The sequence below is a fragment of the Gymnoscopelus braueri genome (assembly GCF_963280865.1).
Source record: "Gymnoscopelus braueri genome assembly, chromosome: 16".
Lineage (NCBI taxonomy): Eukaryota > Metazoa > Chordata > Actinopteri > Myctophiformes > Myctophidae > Gymnoscopelus > Gymnoscopelus braueri.
The window spans coordinates 36862991-36884385 of NC_137616.1; the positions used below are offsets into that span (position 1 = coordinate 36862991).

Here is a 21395-nt window from a genome sequence, read left to right on the forward strand (position 1 = left end):
TCTGTTTCCCAAGAATGTCAAGAATGCTTTTACACTGCAGGACACCAGGCTGTGTGCGTGCGAGCGTGTGCACGCACGCAAACACGCACGTGTGCACGTGCAGTCCATGGCAGAGCAGAGATTTCTACTCTAATAGAGCTGTGAGCTGGCCGTGCTTTGTATCAGTATGAGTTATTAGGTGTGTGACAGCCCTCTGAGTGCTCTGCACTAAGGGAGATAGTTCTGTACACACACATATAAACACACACACACACACACACACAGGCAAAGATGCACACGCAGCCATGCGTGCCTATACACTATGCACACACACACACACACACACACACACACACACACACAACCACACTCAAAAGGCTCATCATTCAAAATCATCACCTTATAATAGAAACACGTGAAATGATGATGAATTGATGCTGGAGAGGCACTTTCAATGCTCTTAAGTAGGTACATACACACACACACAAACATGCACGGTCACACGCATGCACACGTGCGCGCACAAATATGCGCACGCAAACAAAACAACGAAAAGGAAATAAATTAAGTGGCTCTGTCTGTCTGTCTGTCTGTCTGTCCAGTATGTGTGTCTCTCTCCCCCTCTCTCTCTCTCTCTCTCTCTCTCTCTCTCTCTCTCTCTCTATTGATGTTAGTGCTGCCCCTCTAATTGATCAGTTAGATGTATTAAGGGCTATAAGATGTCTCTCTCACTCTCTGATTACTGTATTCATTTGCAATGAGGGCCAGACGTAATGGAACCCTTTCCCTATAACCTAAGAAGTGCATACGTGTGTGTGTGTGTGTGTGTGTGTGTGTGTGTGTGTGTGTGTGTGTGTGTGTGTGTGTGTGTGTGTGTGTGTGTGTGTGTGTGTGTGTGTGTGTGTGTGTGTGTGTGTGTGTGTGTGTGTGTGTGTGTGTGTGTGTGTGTGCTGCATAGGGGTAAAGAAAGACACAGTCAGCACTCCTTTAGTCTGGCTGCAGTGAAATACCTCCATCTGGCCAAACATAAAATCAATGGCAATACCACGCAACTATTAATTAGACCAACGCTGACTGCTACTGCTGATGCAGACAGACACACACACACACACACACACACACACACACACACATATACACACACACACACACGCACACATGCACACACACACAACCTCCACCACCATCCTGTCTGACTAGTTTTATTTGCAAGAAGAGAAGGGCAGTTTCTGGGAAGAGTTGTGGGCGTGGACTGTAATGGAATCGCAGCAGCACAGTGCTGGATAGTAAAGTTCAATCATGGTCTCAGCGCCTCGAGGGCGCAACATTTCTGCACCAAGCAGATGGCGTCCGACTGGACTCACACTGAAGTCCACTAAAAAGAATTGAAACGGTCCCCCAATGTGCTGCACACGCCCTCCTCGCACACACACGCTCACGATGAGAGCGAATGGTGTGCTTGGCGAGGTCGCCGATCGCCTGATAAGATCGATCTAGTGTTTCACCGCGTTGTTCCTGGTTGCGAAGGAAGTCTTGGCTATAACTGCTGAGGAGAAAAGAGGACACCACTACTGAATATTCTCACAGGTATCAGGTTAAAAAGCAGCTTTTGTTGTACTCCGTTCCACGATGGTGATCCGCGCTTGTCGAAAAATCACTTGTCGAAGTGATTTTTAAGCTGACAGCGCTTTGCACTGCGAAAATCTGTTCTTGTCGCCAATGACACCATTATATAAATGTGCCTTAAAAACCTTTAAAAGGAATTATGTGTAGGGCCACTTGATAATGCTAGCAACTGATTGCTTATTCTCCACTCTCCTCACCACTCTCCGTCTAAACACGGACAGCAGCTCCTACTTCACAGCTGTTTTCTTACTATTAGGAAATATGAAAAAATCAAGTGCTTGAGAAATGGTTTATGTGCCGTTTCTGGGCACAAAAACGATTACATTACATTTCTGGTGCCTCCCAGCACAGTCGGCAAATTGGCTGGTGCCACCAACGCAATTGGCAACATGGATAATCTGGCCCAGATCATTAATTACTTTGGAACCTCAATGCTGAGTCTCTCAGCAATGTCATCATCTACCATGTTTAACAAGAGTGATGTGTTGAATTCGGATGGATTTTGACGTTGCGAACGAATCTACAGTGCGTTAGGTGGCATGGTTACGGGTAAATACTGCGGGGGGGACTGCATCCGTCTGCCTTTAGACCAGGTCAGAGCTGGCCTAAGACGCGATCATTTTCCGACTTTTCCCACTCCACCTAAGATATAAATATGACAACAATTTGCCGGGCCACACCTCATTTTAACCTTATTAAGGCCTGAGGTTTCCGATTCTACAAGAATGTCTTCTAAATCCTTCTAAAACATTTTTCTGAAAAACTTCAGTGGTTCTCAAACTTTGTCAAGGACCTCCAAAATTCATATTTGAAAATATTTTGCCTCAAGGACGAGCCCAGAAGCAAAGATTTGAGTTAAAGATGTTTGCTTGAAAAAATATATCTATTCAAAGATTTTCACGAATGTTCAAGATTTTTCAAAAAAATTGCAGATCTACAAGCTCATAGCGCGGCACTCGGTGCTATTTTTTAATAGCCAAAGTATAAAATAACGGTTGAAATGGTTTAATGGGTTGAGACCAAAACGCTCATGGGCACACAGACGGGCTAAAGTGACTAAAGTTAGTTTCACGTTTTTACATGACAAGAAAATGCTACAATACTGTGTTTGATTAACAAACTGTAACATACATGTGTCAATGAATGCATGTAAATATTAATAACCGTGCAATGAAGCTAGTACAATGATGGTAATGCTCGATACAGCAGCAGGCATCCCGCGCTGTCCTTGGTTTGAATGACCCAACGTGACTCTTGTTCTTGCGACTCTTATAATAACTAAGGACAAATGTGACTCTCGTACTGATGTCTCTGTATCTTTCTTTCCTGCTGCGTTCTCATTATCTGTTCTTTTTGTCATTTGTGTGACTGCTGTAACCGCCATCGCAACTAAATTACCTGCGTGGGATCAATAAAGATCCGTCTGTCTGTCTGTCTGTGTCTAGCCTCGATCTCCAGGCTTTTATTTTCCGTTCGCGTTTTGCTCAAAAATAAGAGCCTGGACCAGCCTGTTGACGTTCCTGGAATAGGAAGTGGGTGGATTTCCCCCAACCAACCAGAGTGCAGTGGGCGTCGCTCCAAATGTTGTGACATCATGAGGGCCATAGATATAGAAACCTAGATACCTCATTGGCCTCTGCAGTTCATTGTAGCGACTGGTATCTCAAAACAAGGCTCTTCCGCCGGGCTGTTTGACTACTGACCAATCACATCGCGTTGACTACTGGCCAATCACAGCGCGTCTAACTGACTAGTTGCTGCGCGGCTGCCTCTTAAGAAAAGACCCACCCCACCTGCCTCTGATTGGCCTACCGAACGCCCCCCCTTCTGTGACGCACACGGAAGTTTCCAGCTTGCCCTGCTGAAGCGGAAGGAAGTGGAAGGCTAGCCCTGCGGAACAAGGAAGCGCGCCCGAGATACGAACGCTTCAGAGCCAAAGGAGGCGTCTACCTTTATATGTCTATGGTCAGGGCTCTCAATGCTTGCACATTGGAGGAGGAGGAGGGGCACGGGGCAGGGCGGGGGCGGGGGCTGACGGACAGATCGGTGAACCAATAGTATCCCACAGATTTTTTTCTCCGGAGATTTTGAACCCGCCCCTCTAGACCAGATATCAGATGCGCTAGGGCAGCCTAGTCTGTGTCTGGCTGTCTGTCTGTCTATCAATCTATAACCTTATGTACCACCTTCCTATGTTTCACTTGGAAATACCTCAAGATATGGAAATCAGACTATCATAGCGAAATGCCATTTCAGCTCAGCTTCAAGGTCTGTGAGCTTCATGCACTGCAACGCCATCACAGCGGCATTAAAAAAAGGTTATTAAAAAAGGTCATTTCGGGCAGCCATTTCACCTCAGGCAAACGGACGGCCAAGAATCTATTTGAATACAGATTTGAATATACATCCCGTCCACCCATTGCTATTCTGGTCAGAACACACATGTCAGGGGATATTGTACTATATAGGATTTAACCCATTAAGACCTGAAGCCGATTCAACAAATGTCTTCTAAATCCCAAACAGAATTCTGAAAAACGTATGTCAGTGGTGCTCAAACTTTTTCATGTCAAGGACCCCCAAAATGATATGTATTTGGCCGCCGAACCCCATCTCAAAATATTTTGTTCCCGGGACCCCCAAGAAGCAAAGATTTCAGTAAAAAAAATTCGCTTTAAAATAATAGATATTCAAAGATTTGCACACATTTTCACGATTTTTCAAAAATAGCAGATCTACAAGCTCGTAGCGCGGCACTCGGTGCCGCGCTGTGAGCTTGTAGATCTGCTATTTTTGAATAGCCAAAGTGTAAAATAATGCCTTTTAGCTCAAATCTAAAAATGACACAGATGCGTTCCAGGTATTAATGGGTTAATAGGTAATGTGAAAATGTATTCATGTGTCTCAGACCCCAGAACTGACATGAGGTCACGGGCCCACATTTCAAATGATTCTGTCCAAGGGATCCTCATATGAAATGATCTAAAAGTCATAATTGTAAATGGGAAATATAGATTCTTACTGGTGATATTGAAGCACATTGCACAAATGTGTGTTTTGAAATGAACTGAATGATAATTAAAGTAAACTACTGGAACCCACCCAACCAAGGACTTTGAAAACTACTGGGCTTGTCAAGACCCATTCACAGTGTATTTAGTGGGTTGTCAGAGCATTAGTGGACCCTAATTTGGATACTTATATCCAAATTAGTATAACTTGAGTACAATTTGTGTAAAATGGGACGAGATGTCTTTAAAATGCCATGTAGAAACCACTGTGGGGGCGGAGAAGGGAAATCAATACCCCCCGCCCCATCGCTACCACCATCAGCAAAACCCACCCAGAGTATAACCACATCCAGTGCATCTCTTTTAATGGCTTAAACCACATCCAGTACATTTACCTTATTGATACATCCAGTACACTTCTTGTAATGGGTAACTAAGGGCTATAAGGCCGGCGTCTTACCTTATTCTGGTCAGTCCAGTACAGGAAGTAACCCTTGGGGTCAACTGTTAGAGTCACCGGGGTCACCGTGGTTGAATCCTGGTGGAAGAAAAAAAACCTGTTAGAACTCTGTGTGTGAGTGTGTGTGTGTGTGTGTGTGTGTGTGTGTGTGTGTGTGTGTGTGTGTGTGTGTGTGTGTGTGTGTGTGTGTGTGTACGTGCGTAAAGTACACTCTCAAACGTATGTACATGCCAGTGTGTCTCGGTTCATATAGAACAGTGTTGAGAGACAGGGCACTGAGCATATAGCATAGAGAGGGGGAAGGAATTGAACCAGGTTACATTGCTATTATGTGGTCAACAACAACACACTACCCTGTCAGCAGCCAGCATGACCCAGCGTGTCCATGTTTAAGTGCTGTGTGCGGGTCAACCTGTGTACCGCACACAGGTTTCTCTAAACTGATAACATCACAGTGCGAGTGATTCCTTCTAGTCTGCCGGCCGTGACAAGAACCAATGGAGAAGAGTGCCGTGTGTGTGTGTGTGTGTGTGTGTGTGTGTGTGTGTGTGGTGTCCAATTCAATAAAGTTTGTTGCAAGGCTGATGTCCTCTCATCTTTCCCATAGTCCTAACAGATTGGCAGCATGAGCCACACACACACACACACACACACACACACAGGCTCCGACCCTGAGGCACACATGGCAACGGCAGATATTATTGGATGTTTCTATAAAAAGAACGAGGCTTTCCTTTTTTTACCCCCTCCTGGGTGTCCATAATGGCCAGGGTTCAGCTGAACAGTGGCTCATTGTCTGTCTGCCGTCAGCCATGGCCGACTGACAGATCACAGGGACAGACACACCCACTGGACACAGTGAGGAGGACATCTTCAAAGTGTCTCTGTGATGCTTCTAATGGTTCCTCCCTATCGCAGCATCATGCACACGTGGGGCTAATGATCCACTGCTACCTCTCACACGTTTGACGGTTACATGCTGGTCTATAGGGCTCTATGCACAGCGGCCATATTGGAAAGAAATTCCTTCACCAGGTCTTACCAATTATACTAATGAAGGCTCTGTTCCAGTCGCACAGTGGTTCTCAAACTTTTTAATTTCAAGGACCCCCAGAACGCTCAAAGTGTACACATGGAAACGGGTCCATTTGGTTCCAGTTGTACACTCTCAGAGTTACACACTCGTAAGGGGCCATTTGAAACCGCCTTAAGTTACCATGAGGGTACCTGGACCCCAACTTAACCCATTAAGAACGGGAACGCATCTGTGTCATTTTTTTATTTCTTTGGCTATTAAAAAATAGCAGATCTACAAGCTCATAGCGCGGCACCGAGTGCCGCGCTATGAGCTTGTAGATCTGCTATTTTTGAAAAATCGGTAAAAATGTGTGCAAATCTTTGAATACATGTATTTTTTTAAAGTGTTCGAATTTTTTGAATCGGCCCCAGGTCTTAATGGGTTAAGACCCACTAGTGTAACAGAGTGTTTCCAGTGAGCCAGCATGCACAATATCAGCACCCTGACTCTGTTTGACTAGAATGGAACAGAGCCTTCATTAGTATCACTGGTAAGACCTGTGAAGGCAGTAAGGAAGAGGCCCAATTTCTTTCCAATATGGCTGCTGTGCATAGAGCCTATTGGACAGTGACATCTTACACATTTCACTGTTACATGCTGGTCTACTGGACAGTATGTGGGCTCTCATCTTATATGTAACATAGAGGTGCAGTGTTCTGAGGTTGGCTGCAGGGATGTAAACGATGATCAAACTAATCAATTGAATCAATTATAAAACGTGATCGATTTTAATATAAAAATCGATTCACGATTATTCGATTCATTCTAAAACGTATTTGATAGAAAAATGGCTACCCAATAGCCAAGTGGTTTTAGGGCGCATACCACATGGGCTCTACTGCCTGACATCCGAGTCCCCGGTTCGATTCTCGGCCGGACGGGCCATTTGCTGCATGTCACTCCCTTGCTTTTTCTACGTCTCCCGTCTCTCCCTCCACTGTTGCTTTACAATAAATGCTCAGAAAAGCCCCCAAAAAGAAAAAGAATAATCTCTAAGCAAATAATCTATATCGATAATCGTCGCAGCCCTAATTGCCTGGAGATTCGGGGCTGTGACCATACTAGGACTGTACATGTTATGACAAAGACCAGAGAGCTGTTCTTTTCTCATAAATGTACAGTATATCTACGGTCCCCCAGCGTACGTTTGATGGCAGTGCAGCCGCTCGCTCTCCTCCCCGCCTCTTATCGTTTCGGGGTCTCTCGGGGTCTCTCGGGATCTTTTCGAGGAGTATCTGCCGGTGGAACCACGGATACCTTGTTTGAACCTGATACTCTGCAATAAAGCACCCGGGAGTCTGAGACTGAGCCGAGCCGCCGCGCTCTCGAGAATCATCTCTTACTTTAACCCTTTAAGACCGGGAACGCATCTGGTGTGTCATTTTCTGATTTTTGTTGGCTATTCAAAAATAGCAGATCTACAAGCTCATAGAGTGCTGCGCTATGAGCTTGTAGATTTTTGAAAAATTGTGTGCATTTGTGCAAATCTTTTGAATATATATATATATTTTTTTTAAGTGAAAATGTTTAACTCAAATCTTTGCTTCTGGGGATTTTACAAATGTCTTCTAAATACTAACAGTTTTTTGAAAAAACCTATGTTGCTATAATATCAGTGGTTCTCAAACTTTTTTCATGTCAAGGACCCCCAAAATGCCATGTATTTGGCTGCGGACCCCCATCTCAAAATATTTTGTTCCAGGGACCCCCCAGATTCAAAGATTTGAGTTAAAAATGTATATATATATATATTCAAAGATTTGCACACATTTTCACGATTGTTTTCCAAAAATAGCAGATCTACAAGCTCATAGCGCGGCACTCGGTGCCGCTCTATGAGCTTGTATATCTGCTATTTTTGAATAGCCCAAAGAAATCTTAAAATGACACAGATGCGTTCCCGGCCTTAATGGGTTAATGAGCCAATCAGAGATTCGTCGTGGGAACGCGCTGCACCTGCTCTGTGATGGACTGCTATTGATTTCTGTGGCTGCATGAAGCCCCAGCAAAGCGAGAGGCCAGAACTGACACAATATAAATGAGAGAGAGAGAGAGAGAGGGAGGGAGCGAGTTGAAGGGAGAAAAAAGAGAAAATGAAAACGAGGAGCAGAGAGGCGTAAAACGGCTGAGGTGTTTGATGCCTGGAAATGGACAGACAGTCGGGGCATCAGAGGGCGTTTTGATAAGAGCGGCGTTTGCCATGGCAACGCGCCGTGCCCGTGAAGTCTATTACAGACGGGAGAGGAATCGCTTCAGATGAATTTTCGCATGATTAACCCGCACGTTCGTTACAGGCTTGACTGGACAGTAACAGCCGCAGCTCATCATAAATGGCTGGATTCATGCAGTACTGTTAGCTATACTGTAGCTGAACCCCTATTCTTTTCTTAATTATTAATGATTTTGTATCCAGACAAAATTTAAATGGGGACATTGCGATTGCGGGTCGACACGGTCATCGCTCCCTCCCTATACTTTAACCCATTGAGACCTGGAACGCATCTGTGTCACTTTTTGATTTGAGCTAAGCATTATTTTACACTTTGGCTATTCAAAAATAGCATATCTACAAGCTCATGCCGCGCTACAAGCTTGTAGATATGCTATTTTTTTTAAATCGTGAAAATATGTGCAAATCTTTGAATAGATATTGTTTTAAAGCGAACATTTTAACTCAAATCTTTGCACCTGGGAGTCCCTGGAACAACATATTTTGAGATGGGTGTCCGTGGCCAAATACATATCATGTTGGGGGTCCTTGACATGAAAAGGTTTGAGCACCACTGATATAGCAACATACGTTTTTTCAGAAAACTGTTAGGATTTAGAAGACATTTGTAGAATCGGCTTCAGGTCTTAATGGGCTAGTCTTGATCTCTGCTCTGATGCACTGCAGCAGAGATGTGTGTGTGTGTGTGTGTGTGTGTACGGTGTGCCACAGACCCCAACTTGTGGCTCTGCTAATGTTACAAATGGAGGAACGCCTCGCCCTCCATCCCTCATATAACTATGTAACAGTAAATTGCTCTGGGATAACTTCATAAAATGATAATGTAAGATGGCAATTATAATGAGCCTATTCTACTTCCCCCAAAACCACGGCTAACATTCCTCCAGCGGCCATGACAAATGGATTGATGGACTGCATGGCCCCTTGTCTGGGAAGAGAGAGAGAGAGAGAGCGAAAGAGGAAAAGGTAGAGAAAGAAGTGAAGAAAGAGATGGATGAATCAAGCTAATGTGAGAGAGCAGTCATAATATTCTCCTATGGCCAAGTACATTATGCCATTATGAAGGCTTTAGCATGGATTGTCTCATGAGTCTATGTGAAAAGGCAACATACTGTATAAGTGCTATATCACTTTGCAGATTACACATGAATGTGTTGTTAAAGCGATACCGCAGGGACACTGCTCACGTTTTTTTATTGACTTTTGATCATTAAAGGATTAGGAGGTCGACATCAAGACATTTGGCAGCAGCTTGTGACTCGGGGAGGTATTAGCGAGTACTACTGACGCTCTATGGTTTCTCCAATAATTTGTTACATGCAAAGTGTACTATTAAGCATCACCTGGGGGGGTTTTAAGAGGAGTCATTTGGCCTCCGTTTATTTTTGTTCTGCACTCTATAACGATGCTTTGTAGCACTTGTAAAGGATTCTAGACTTGGCCACCATGACAGGCCAGACCCAAAGGTCAGAAATATCTGCCTGTTTAGACATCATCTACTTTCATCTTCATCTCCCCATATTTATTTCATTTAATATATTGCTGCTGTCGGGCAGAGACCTTGTATACCCAGATTTCCCCGTTTTTTGGTAAGTATATACTACAGTGTCACGCAAAACAAAAATAGCTGATCTACAAGCTCGCGTTGAGAGCTTGTAGATCTATTTTTTAAATGTTGTGAAAGTTAACTAAATACTGAATCGTTGAAAAGTACCAACGAGACGATCACAATGGAAAGTTATTTAACCCATTAAGACCTGGAGCGCATCTGTGTCACTTTAAGGATCTACACCATGAATTAAAAATAATAATATTTAATATATGTCCCTCAAACGTTTTTCAAAAGGTTTGAGCCTAAATCAAGACTCAGATATACTCATTTCAAATAACTTCTCTCTGGCTTATAAAGCACTTTCACCTGCAATACCACATTGTCCTGTTTGGCACAGGGCGCTATTGAGCCAGTTTGTATGCATGTTATCTCCTGGTTCTGTGTGGAAAAAGTAAAAAAATAAAAAGATATATATATATTTTTTTGGTTGGAACTGAAAAACGGGAGGTATTGTTCCCCGACGTGACGTCAGGTGCAAATCAGTTTGGCCTGTTTTGAGACAATTTTTTTCCCACGATTTTGTAACCCCTATTTTTTCACCCTAGTGCCAATGCCTAAGCGTGTAATCCTGGGCACTACCTTCCCTCTGCCAACCTAGAGGCGCCAGGGCCGAGCTCATGCCTCCTTCAATGCATGAGAGCCGTCTGACCTTCTTATCACCTGACAGGGGAGAGTTTCCCTGGTTGGACGTAGCGTGTGGAAGGAACACGTTATTCCAACCAGTTCCCTTCCCCTCCATCAGGCGTTTTGAGACCAATTTACAGAAAACCCCAGATTTGCTGTGAAAGCCTGAGTGTTCAAACTGGGGTATTTTTGGGGATAGAAGAGAGGTAGGGGAGACCAAAAACACACAAAAAAGAAAAAAAGTTAAAATTCAGGTGTAGTTACTTAAGTATCAATACTGCAATGCAGAAATACTCTGTTACAAGTAAAAGTCCAGTATTCAAAATGTAGTAAAAGTATTGGCATCAAAATGTACTAAAACAAAAAAAGTACTCATTATGCAGAATGTCCCATTTCCCAGGTGTTCAACATGTATACAAATCCTTTTTTTTAATATATATGATTCAATGTTTATTAAATTTAACAAAAAAGCAGAAGATAAACAAAAGGAAAATGTTAAACACAAGAAGCAGACATACAAATAGACAACAATAACAAATAAAATAAAAGTAAGCCCATGCCATATGGTCAAGAGTTCAAAAAGGGGGGAGAAAAAACAAAGAATAACAGTATGTTGCGCTAACACCACATCAAGTCCTGTTAGCGATATACATTATATAGCTTCCACACTTACAGATGTATTTATTTATCCAATCTGTGAAGACCTCCTATATGGTATTTGCTCATAAGCAGCAACCTTGCCAATCTCTACCAACCAGTCTTGGAAAGAAGGACTCCCAGCATCCTTCCAACCCCTCATCAGAACCTGTCTACCGATCATGATAGCAGTCACATAATCACAGTGGGCAACCTGCTGGGGTTACAAAAGTTTTGAAAATATCAGCTCTACAAGCTCTGTGAGCTACACTACTAACTCACCATCGAGCAGCCTACACTGAATGTCACATGATGGATCAGCAGCATAAAAACTAATATTATATCTATCTATCCATCTATCTATCTGGAGCCTGTGAACACATTAATTAGTAAGATATATGATGATTAATTATATTATATGATTATTATATAATGAGTATACGTGCCCCATGGTTATTACAAGATCATACAAATGTAATATATCATACATGTTATTAATAATAATCCTAAAAAAATAATCGTGATGAATATCATCTTATCATGATACTGCTTGAAAAATATGGTGAGATTATATTTTTCAATATCGCCCACCCCTAACCTCCAGGAGAATGTGGATAAGACGATCCAGAATGCAGGATGTTCTCGTGTGTAGGACTCTGTGACAGAGGGGAACCTCCAGGATCTGTGGGAACGCCGGCTGTCTTGAGCTGCTGGATAAGAGGCGCTTCTACCTCCAGAAAATGCCCAATGTTTTAGAGACAACTGACGTACACAGAGCTGTCGGAGGTCGTCGGGGAGACGGAAACGCTTCAATGAGCGGTTGCGAGAGCACTGAGCAATAACCAGCATCTGTGTTCAACTTCATTGGACAGCACCCAGAGCAGTCAGGTCAAATGCCGTTCTGCAGAGTACTGGACAACCAGAAAAGGGTCTTTGGAGGCTCTACTACGTGGTGAACTCTGTCCCCTGTTTGAAGAGGTGAAGATTCCCAGGAGAGATGCTGCTGCTTCAGCTGCGACAGGGGAGGAACAACACAGCCACTCTGCTGCAGACTGGAATCCTCCGTTTCAATTACCCCCCAGTCACCAATACTGCGTTTGGAATTTTTATACAATTCTTTTTCCAAATACCGCCATGTTATTATTACAGTCTCTCAATATTAATATGAGTGGACCTTTAAATGTTGTACATCAATAACCTCCTCCTGGCTAGTTCGCCAAAATATAACAATATATATAATAATAATATCCTCATAATGCTTAGAGGATATAAAGTATATATTGCTATTATGGACTAGTAACTGCTTTCAGAAGGTAAATGGAGGCAAATTACACTGATGACAACATAGAGGATATAAAGTATATATTGATAATATGGACTAGTAACTGCTTTTAGAAGGTAAATGGAGGCAAATTACACTGATGACAACATTAACCACTCAAAGAGACCGTAGTGCAGATACAAATTATACCATGTATAGAAGCAACGCCCGGGAAACCAAAGTCTTTGGGTTCCGGGGGGAGTATGGTTGCAATGCTGAATAAGAGGATGAAGAGGAATTGACAGAAGGGCACCACCAGGAGTGGAGCCTGCGGCTTAATTTGACTCAACATGGGGAAGCTCACCCGGCCCGGACACGGAAAGGATTGACAGATTGATAGCTTTCTGAGAAAATGCTAGTAAAAATATGTAAGAATAATCATAAAATAAGGCATTTTAAGCAGCTACTGTATGTAGTGTTGGGTTCTTAATTTCTTCTACTGATGGTGGATGTCATGACATATATAAAAATAAAATAAGAAATCACTGCGCTTATGCCCTTACAACAATACGGCTGTTCAACATGTATTCAACTCATTCCATCCAAGGCTCTATCCATCAGCAGCTCAAGTCTTTTAAACCTTTCCTTCCCAATCGTCCTTGAGGCAGTCAATAGTCGAAGTCAAAGGGTAATGTGTGTGTGAGATATGGGGGAATGGGGTGTAGCTGCTGCAGTTTGGCCTAGCTGCCCTGGCAGGACAAAGAGCTGGGATTCAGAGTAGTGTAGAGGATTCTAAGAGGAACACTCTTAGTGGGTTGTGGTTAGCTCGCCATCAAGCTCATCTTCACACATGGCATGGGCAAACCTGGCCTGTATACAAAAAGGCCAAATAAATACTTTGCAAAACAAGCAAAATGATAACCAACTCAAAACAGCCGATCCACAAGCTCACTGATAATCTACTGTACAAGCATTACATTTTAAATACATCTTTTACATTTCAACCAAAAACAAATGTTTAAATCAGAATAAACATTTCAAACCAAAAAAATCAACCTCATGTCACTCACCAATTCAGCAATCTGATCTCAGTCACAGTTATTGATTTCAACCAGCAATGAGGTAGTGTAGGTGGTGGAAATCTAAAAAGGCAGCATTAGAACTAGTTTTAGTTCAAGTTGGTAAGAATGTCCAGAATGTGAACAATTGTTTGGTACAGACCTGCAGCAGCTCCTGTGTGTTGTGAACCTGCATTCACCTCACACACTGCTGAAGGCTGACACTGTGTTTACTAGGGTGTGGCTGGTCAGTGATTGCCAATTGCAGACTAGTTGGTGATTACTGAATGCTGGTGTGACTAGTCAGTGAATGCTGATTGCTGTGACTGGAATCCCCACCAACAGGAATTCACAGACAGCAGTGACGCCAATACATTTGATTTACAGCATTGTTTTGACACAGAAACCTGGGTTACAAACAGATTGAAATTGGTCTGTAGTTATTGGGATCCATTGCATTGCCCGCGTTGTGCAGAGGAGTGATTCGTATTTCATTGTTGATTGTTCAAGTTGATGAAGAAGATTCAAAAAAGATCGCAGAGAGGGTACATAAGAATGTGTGGAGCTAGTTTAAGAAAGTTGCTTTCTATACCATCTAAGCCAGGGCAACTACACACTTAGAGATCATTAATGGCATTCAGAACATCAAAAGGTAAAAGATATTGACCTGAAAGCCAAGGAGCTATGGCAAGGCGGTGCATTGTTAAAGATAACATAAGGGTCAGACGGGTAATAGGGCGAGAGGCCAAATAAAAAGAAAAGATATACTGTATATAATTGTACATTGAAAAAATTGTAGCAGCAGACAGCCAGGTAAAGGCAGAGGAATAATGTGTTGTGTGTGTGATATAGACATAACGAAGGGTTCATATCAGGCTATAGTATTTCTCCAGCATTTGCAGACTGGGCCTGGCGGCTTGCCAACTCTAAATGCAGCGCTGCCTCTCACTGCTGTAACTATATCTTCTCCATTGACACACGTCATTTCCACCGCTCTGGGATGGATGCTTTTCCTATGGTTCCGTATAGCATTGGTTCTCAAAGTGGGGCCCGGGGACCCCCCCCAGGAGTCCTTGGGGGGGGTTCCAAGGGGGTCCCCAGCAAAAGTAGGCAATATAGCATCACTTTCATTTTAACCATTGTATCCATTTACGTTGATCTGCTATTCAAAAATAGCAGATCTACAAGCTAGCAGCGCGAGCTCGTACATCTGCTCATTTTGAATCATTTAGAACTTTGTTTAACACAAATCTTGTGTTCTGGGGGTCCCTGGCACAAAACATTTTCAGATGGGGGTCCGCAGGCAAATACCTATCAATTTGGGGGTCCTTGGCACGAAAAGGTTTGAGAACTACTGCCGTATTGGCCTGAAAGAGCGAGCCCTATCGATGGTCTTGAAGGGCGGATCCAAACCCAGGCGGTTGGATTCCAGCGCCGCTTCCTATTGCTTCACCAATCTATGTCCCCGGATCCCTTGATGCTGGATGTGAGAAGGTATGACCCTGATAGCAGCCCTGAACTGATATGCTGTTATTCTGCGATGTGAAACCATCAGTATGTTTCTCTACCAGTGGACCCATGAGCATGTGTGTTCCACGGGGAAATGTTTTAATTGTTTTAAACTTAAAACATACATATTATGCTACTGTACCTTTGCTCAATGCATCAAAGAATAATGTTTAAATTCTATTTCATATAAAGACCAAACAGAGAAACAGCTGAAGAGAAGTAAGTGTCATTGCAGCTGTTGCCACCATTCATCCCAGGCTGCAAAAACATGGTAGAAAACAAGAGTGGCAGACCAAGTTCAAGTTTTACATGGATGGGTAAAATAAACAAATGATCATTTGAAAGAGGCAACTTCATAAATCACGAGAATTACTTAACCATAAAGCACTTTGACCGCATTTGTTCTGGCAAACACTTAAGAGCTTCAGTTATGCAGACAGGCTATAAATGTCACTGCAACAATAAAATGTGTAAACATTCAAATATTACTGTGCACTGCACCCTGTGCAAAAGTTCAAATTGAACACTGATGGGTAAAACAAACAAATGATGATTCAAACATGCAAATTAAGTGTCAGTGTCGTTAGAAAATAAATAACTTTATAAAAAGTGTCCGGGGACAAGCTTGAAATATTGACTGGCCTATGCCCTATGTTAAGATCATTAGAAAGATGTTAGATATTAACTAGATATTATTAGAAAATATCATTAAAAAGTCAAATAGAAAGGACTGTGTTATGCATTCTTGCAGTATATACTAAACAGGGCAAAACAGTGATGTGACAAAAGTAAAAAAAAAAAAAAAAATGTATCAGCTATTATCAAATATAATGTCATAACAATCCAATAGGTAGACTTACAACGAGCGGCGTGGTTGCAAAAGAATGCTACCTGAATATTCTAGAGAAGCCACACTACTGCACGCAATCACACGTTTCCTTATTTAAATAACACCCAAACAAATCATACATTCTAAGCCAGCCTCCCTCAAAATCAGGGGTTGTATAAACACAATGTTTTGTTTTGCACCTTCCATCCACAATCCAGCAGTAATGTACACAGTAAAATCCTGAGGGTTAATTTATAGATTTGTAACTCAGCAGTGGTTCTCAAACTTTTTCATGGCAAGGACCCCAAATTGATATCTATTTATTGCCAAAGTATAAAATATGATTAAAGTGGTTAAAAGGGCAAGACCACTTTGGTAGAGGTTTAGGTTGTGTAGTTACCTTGCCATGATGTAACTCCAAAGGTGGACAAGAAATCAAAAATAATTGCTCCATTGATTAGAAATTGATCATTCTAAATATACTCCTCATTGACTTACATTGTACGGTTAAACAGCTCTCAAAGTCACTCTTTTAGCACGTATACTAACACACAATTCAGACAATATAGAACATCACCAAACCCAGTACTGTTTTTTTTAAAACAAAAATGTTAACTTCCTTGATTTCGCTATTTTTATTAGGAAGAAAACCCGGACTGGATCCGTGGATCCGGATCCGAATCCGGATCTTCAAATTGTAAAATCAACAGGAAGTTGACGTTTTTATTAAAAAAAACAAACAATACTGGGTTTGGTGATGTTCTATATTGTCTGAATCAGCTTTGTTTGTGTTCGTTTATGGGCTAAAAGAGTGACTTTGAGAGCTGTTTCGCCGTACAATGTAAGTCAATGAGAAGCATATTTTGAATGATCAATTTCTAATCAATGGAGCAATTATTTTGGATTTCTTGTCCACCTTTGGAGTTACATCATGGCAAGGTAACTACACAACCCAAACCTCTACCAAAGTGGTCTTACCCTTTAAAATGATTGTCATGCTATATTAACTATCTTTGCTGGGGACCCCTGGCAGTCCCCGGACCCCACTTTGAGAACCACTGCCTTACGGGTCCATTTGGTTCCATTTGTACACTCTCAAGAGTTCACTGTGTGTACCTAGGGAGAATGGGTACTGGGTCTGACACTTACATTTGAGCGAGACAGAAAACTATGACAGGCAGGAAAACAACATCATTCAACCTCAATCTCTCTGTGACTGTTATTCTGTTTCTGTCTACTGTGTGTGTGTGTGTGTGTGTGTGTGTGTGTGTGTGTGTGTGTGTGTGTGTGTGTGTGTGTGTGTGTGTGTGTGTGTGTGTGTGTGTGTGTGTGTGTGTGTGTGTGTGTGTGTGTGTGTCCTCTCTCTTCTCTCTCTCTCCAGTTCTTTCCATGGATTCATAGGAAGAGGAAAGAAGGAAGGAAGGAAGGACTGTATGGGAAATAAAACAGAGTGAAAGTATCGGTGTGTGTGTGTGTGTGTGTGTGTGTGTGTGTGTGTGTGTGTGTGTGTGTGTGTGTGTGTGTGTGTGTGTGTGTGTGTGTGTGTGTGTGTGTGTGTGTGTGTGTGTGTGTGCATGCGTGTCGTGTGTGCGTGTTTGTCTTTTAGTGTGTGTGTGTGTGTGTGTGTGTGTGTGTGTGTGTGTGTGTGTGTGTGTGTGTGTGTGTGTGTGTGTGTGTGTGTGTGTGTGTGTGTGTGTGTGTGTGTGTGTGTGTGTGTGTGTGTGTAAATGTCCATGGCAGGCAGGAAAGGGGTCTGGTTGGCATTGGTCTAGAGATAGGCCTACACCCACATGAGAGAGCTACACAAACACTGATGGATCACTGCACACGGAAGGGAAACACACACACACACACACACACACACACACACACACACACACACACACACACACACACACACACACACACACACACACACACACACCTCATCCCCCCTTCACACAACATACCCAGACATACAGTATATTGCTCCGTTGTAATTACTTCTTAAGTACTCAAGATCTCTCACAGTACTGCCATGAAAGATTGATGAGTAATGTATAGTGTGTGTGTGTGTGTGTGTGTGTGTGTGTGTGTGTGTGTGTGTGTGTGTGTGTGTGTGTGTGTGTGTGTGTGTGTGTGTGTGTGTGTGTGTGTGTGTGTGTGTGTGTGTCTTCATGCCCACTCGCATCTGTCTGTGCCATGTTCTGCCATCTGCGGCGACCAAAATAAAACTGTTTACATGTCACCACCTGCGCACTGCCAGAATCACCATGAACATTATCGTATTGTTTCATAACAACTTGAGAATAAAAACTGTCCCACATATTTCATATGAAGCCATAGTCCATTTCAACAGCGCAATATGACATTTAATTTAATGATAAAAGCTTGGCTTCGAGGGTTGTCCTCATGGCTCAACATCACGTCCAGCACTGTTACCAACCAGAAAAGGTCTAATATATCTTAAATCGTCTGCACTGATATAGTAGCAGTTTTTACCAAGTGCTTTACAATGTGTGCTACATCAGTGTTTTCAGGCAGCGACCTCCCAAAATAATAAGATTTGAACTGGGGACCCCCGGCCCTGACAAGACTTGGAATTGTAGGAGTTGAGGCATTACATTTAGTTTGCCTCGGTTCCACAGATATTGTGAAAACAGCCGATCTACAAGCTCACAACGCCTCGCGTCGCGAGGCGTTGTGAGCTTGTAGATCGGCTGTTTGACTAGTTTTTATAGTATAGTTTGTTGATTACTTTTGATGCAGTCTTTTTCTTTTCATTTTAAGGTATTAAAAAGGTCTTCAAAGTCCTTAAATTGTTACTTTACTGTCGTGAAAATCATGACCCCCCAGGTTGAGAACCACCGCATTAACCCATTCACATGCCGCTGAGGCAGAGGCGGCCAAGCAAGGCTCCAACCTGCTCTTCTAGAGTAGTTCACGGGTTCAGCACCTTGCTCAAGGACACTTCAAAGTGATGGCAGCTGGCAGGAGGAGCGGGGATTGAACCAGGCAGGAACCATCCTATTCCTAGACAACTGCTCCACATACTGAAATCATCACAAATCACCACTTTTCCTGGCATCCCTATATTATGAGCATGTAATTATATCAACATTTCCGTAAATCTCAAAATCATTCTAAAATAGGCAGATCTACAAGCTCACAACGCGTTGCAACAGGCTAGGAGCAACAAAGAGAGATGGGAGAGAGAGAGAGAGAGAGATAGAGAGAGAGAGAGAGAAGAGAGAGAGAGAGAGAGAGAGAGAGAGAGAAAGTTGAAATGTTACACTTCTCTGTTTACACTTTACACCATTCATTCCCTATTGTCTATTGCACCAGGCCTATATCCTTAACTGTATACCTACATACTACATACATTTGCTTTTCGTTTCTTTTATTTGATACTTCCTTTGGCAATGTAAACATACTGTAGGTTTCCCATGCCAATAAAGCCACTATGAATTCAATTCAATTCAATTGAGACAGAGAGAGAGAGAGAGAGAGAGAGAGAGAGAGAGAGAGAGAGAACACTTAAGTGGTTAAATAATTGTAGGCCTGCTATGAGGACGTATATCTGCATCATCTGCCTATACTCCCCCCTGGCAGTTGTTTCAAATAACAGCAGCACAGCTCAATCAAGGTGAAGAACAGGTGGGCACAGCCACAGAAGTCGTCTTTGTTTCACAGAAAAATGAGAGAGCGCAGCCATTGGCAGGGAATCATAATAAAGATCCTACTGTTCGCACAATACATGAGTCAAGGATGGGGGAGGTGGGGAGGGGTGCAGAACTGTGCATAGCCATTCTTTTTATTTTATTTTTTATAATAGCCTAATAGTGAGCAGAGGTGCTTTGCAGCTGTGGTCATATGTATCTTAACATATGTTGTTCCAGGGACCCCCAGAAGCAAAGATTTGAGTTACAAATGTTCCCTTTAAAAAACATATATTCAAAGATTTGCACAAATTTGCAAAAATAGCAGATATACAAGCTCGTAGCACGGCACTCAGTGCCGCGCTATGAGCTTGTATATCTGCTATTTTTGAATAGCCAAAGTGTAAAATAATGCTTTTTAGCTCAAATCTAAAAATGACACAGATGTCTTCCAGGTCTTAATGGGTTGTTAAACTCCAGCATCGGTATTGTGGGGAAAGCTTTCGCAAAAAAAATAGCAGATCGACAAGCTCATCTGCTATTTTCAGCGAAAGCTTTTCCCCCACACAATAACAGAAAACAGAAAAGACACCAGTATTGAGCCCTGTGGGACTCCGGTTACCCATGTGGGGTTTAAGTGGTTAATAGCTCAATAATAATAAGCCTAAACCCAACAGCAGTGAGCGATCAATTTGAATCAAGGTCATCTCTGGCTGCAGGGCTGCCATCCATGGAGTGGAGAGGAGACTGAATGAATGATGATCACAATAAAGGCACAGGCGTTATTTATTCAACTCTAGCTTCAAAGAGCTATTAGGATTCCTGTGTGTTGCCTTTTTTTTTTCACTTTAATTACGGCCAATTGATTGAACCGCCTTCCCAGAAGAGAGAGAGAGAGAGAGAGAGAGAGAGAGAGAGAGAGAGAGAGATGAGAGAGAGAGAGAGAGAGAGAGAGAGAGAGAGAGAGAGAAGGGGAAAGACAACAAACCCAAATTTAAATGTTTGATTTAATCCAATGAGCTGCTGCTCTCTCTCTCTCTTGCTCGCGCGCCTCACAAGTCACAATACACACGCACGCGTCACGCGTGGGCACTGGGCACATATACACAGGCGTGCAAAAAAACACCCCAGAAAATGTAAACAAAAACACTCCTAAACAGGAACTCGTTGTTTCTTTTTTTGTTTGACTTTCTTTCTTTTTTCCCCCCTTTTTCGCCCTCAGTCACTGACATGGCGTGGCGAAGACAACGTAGCAGACAGACAGACAGACAGTCCATTCTATAGGATAAACGTTCTAATGGAGCAGCATGAGCAGGTTGTGTAATGCATTGTTGTGTCGGCATGGGAGTAGAAAGAAAGACAGAAAGAAAGAAAGAAAGAAAGCGGCACGCTTTCTTTCTTTCTTTCTTTCTTTCTGTCTTTACGATATTAATTCCACACAAGCTGTTTACTCACATCATCCCATTTCATGAATTTGTTGCCCTTGCTCAGGCTCTCCGGGACGGACACAGGCTTCAGCTGCAGTGCGTGAACTCCAGGCTGCGCTCCTGCCATTGGCTCATCTACTGTCTGAACGGCGGACGACGACGGTCAATGTCTTCTTCTTCCTCCTGTCCTCCTTCTTATATATTATTTATCCCCTTTCCAACGTGTCTTTAATAAATGACTTGTTGCTGTTTGTTAAAAACACAGGCTAACTAACCGGTTAAGCGTGTACTGTCTCTCTCTCATGCCCTCTCTCTGTGGTGTTATGGTATGGAGCTCTCCAGACGCGCTGAAAGCGTCGACATGCGGCTCGACGCAGCCGGAGCGGAGAGGAGAGGAGAGGAGAGGAGAGGCAGCGC

The 21395-nt window shown here is 42.8% G+C and overlaps 1 protein-coding gene across 4 annotated transcripts in view; it reads right to left on the reverse strand.

The window, feature by feature from the left end:
* plcb1l (phospholipase C beta 1-like) overlaps nucleotides 1-21182 on the reverse strand; it is a 273312-nt gene extending 252130 nt beyond the window's left edge. For all 4 annotated transcript variants that reach the window (XR_013934755.1, XM_080453637.1, XM_080453638.1 and 1 more), the window contains exons 1-2: nucleotides 21007-21182; nucleotides 5077-5154 (exon numbers count right to left, since the gene is read on the reverse strand). Coding sequence is in view for 3 of the 4 variants with exons in the window: in XM_080453637.1 (XP_080309763.1) it covers nucleotides 5077-5154; nucleotides 21007-21105 (177 nt within the window). In the remaining variant the exon portion in view is untranslated. The remainder of the gene's footprint in view (nucleotides 1-5076; nucleotides 5155-21006) is intronic.
* Between the last annotated feature and the right edge of the window lie 213 nt (nucleotides 21183-21395).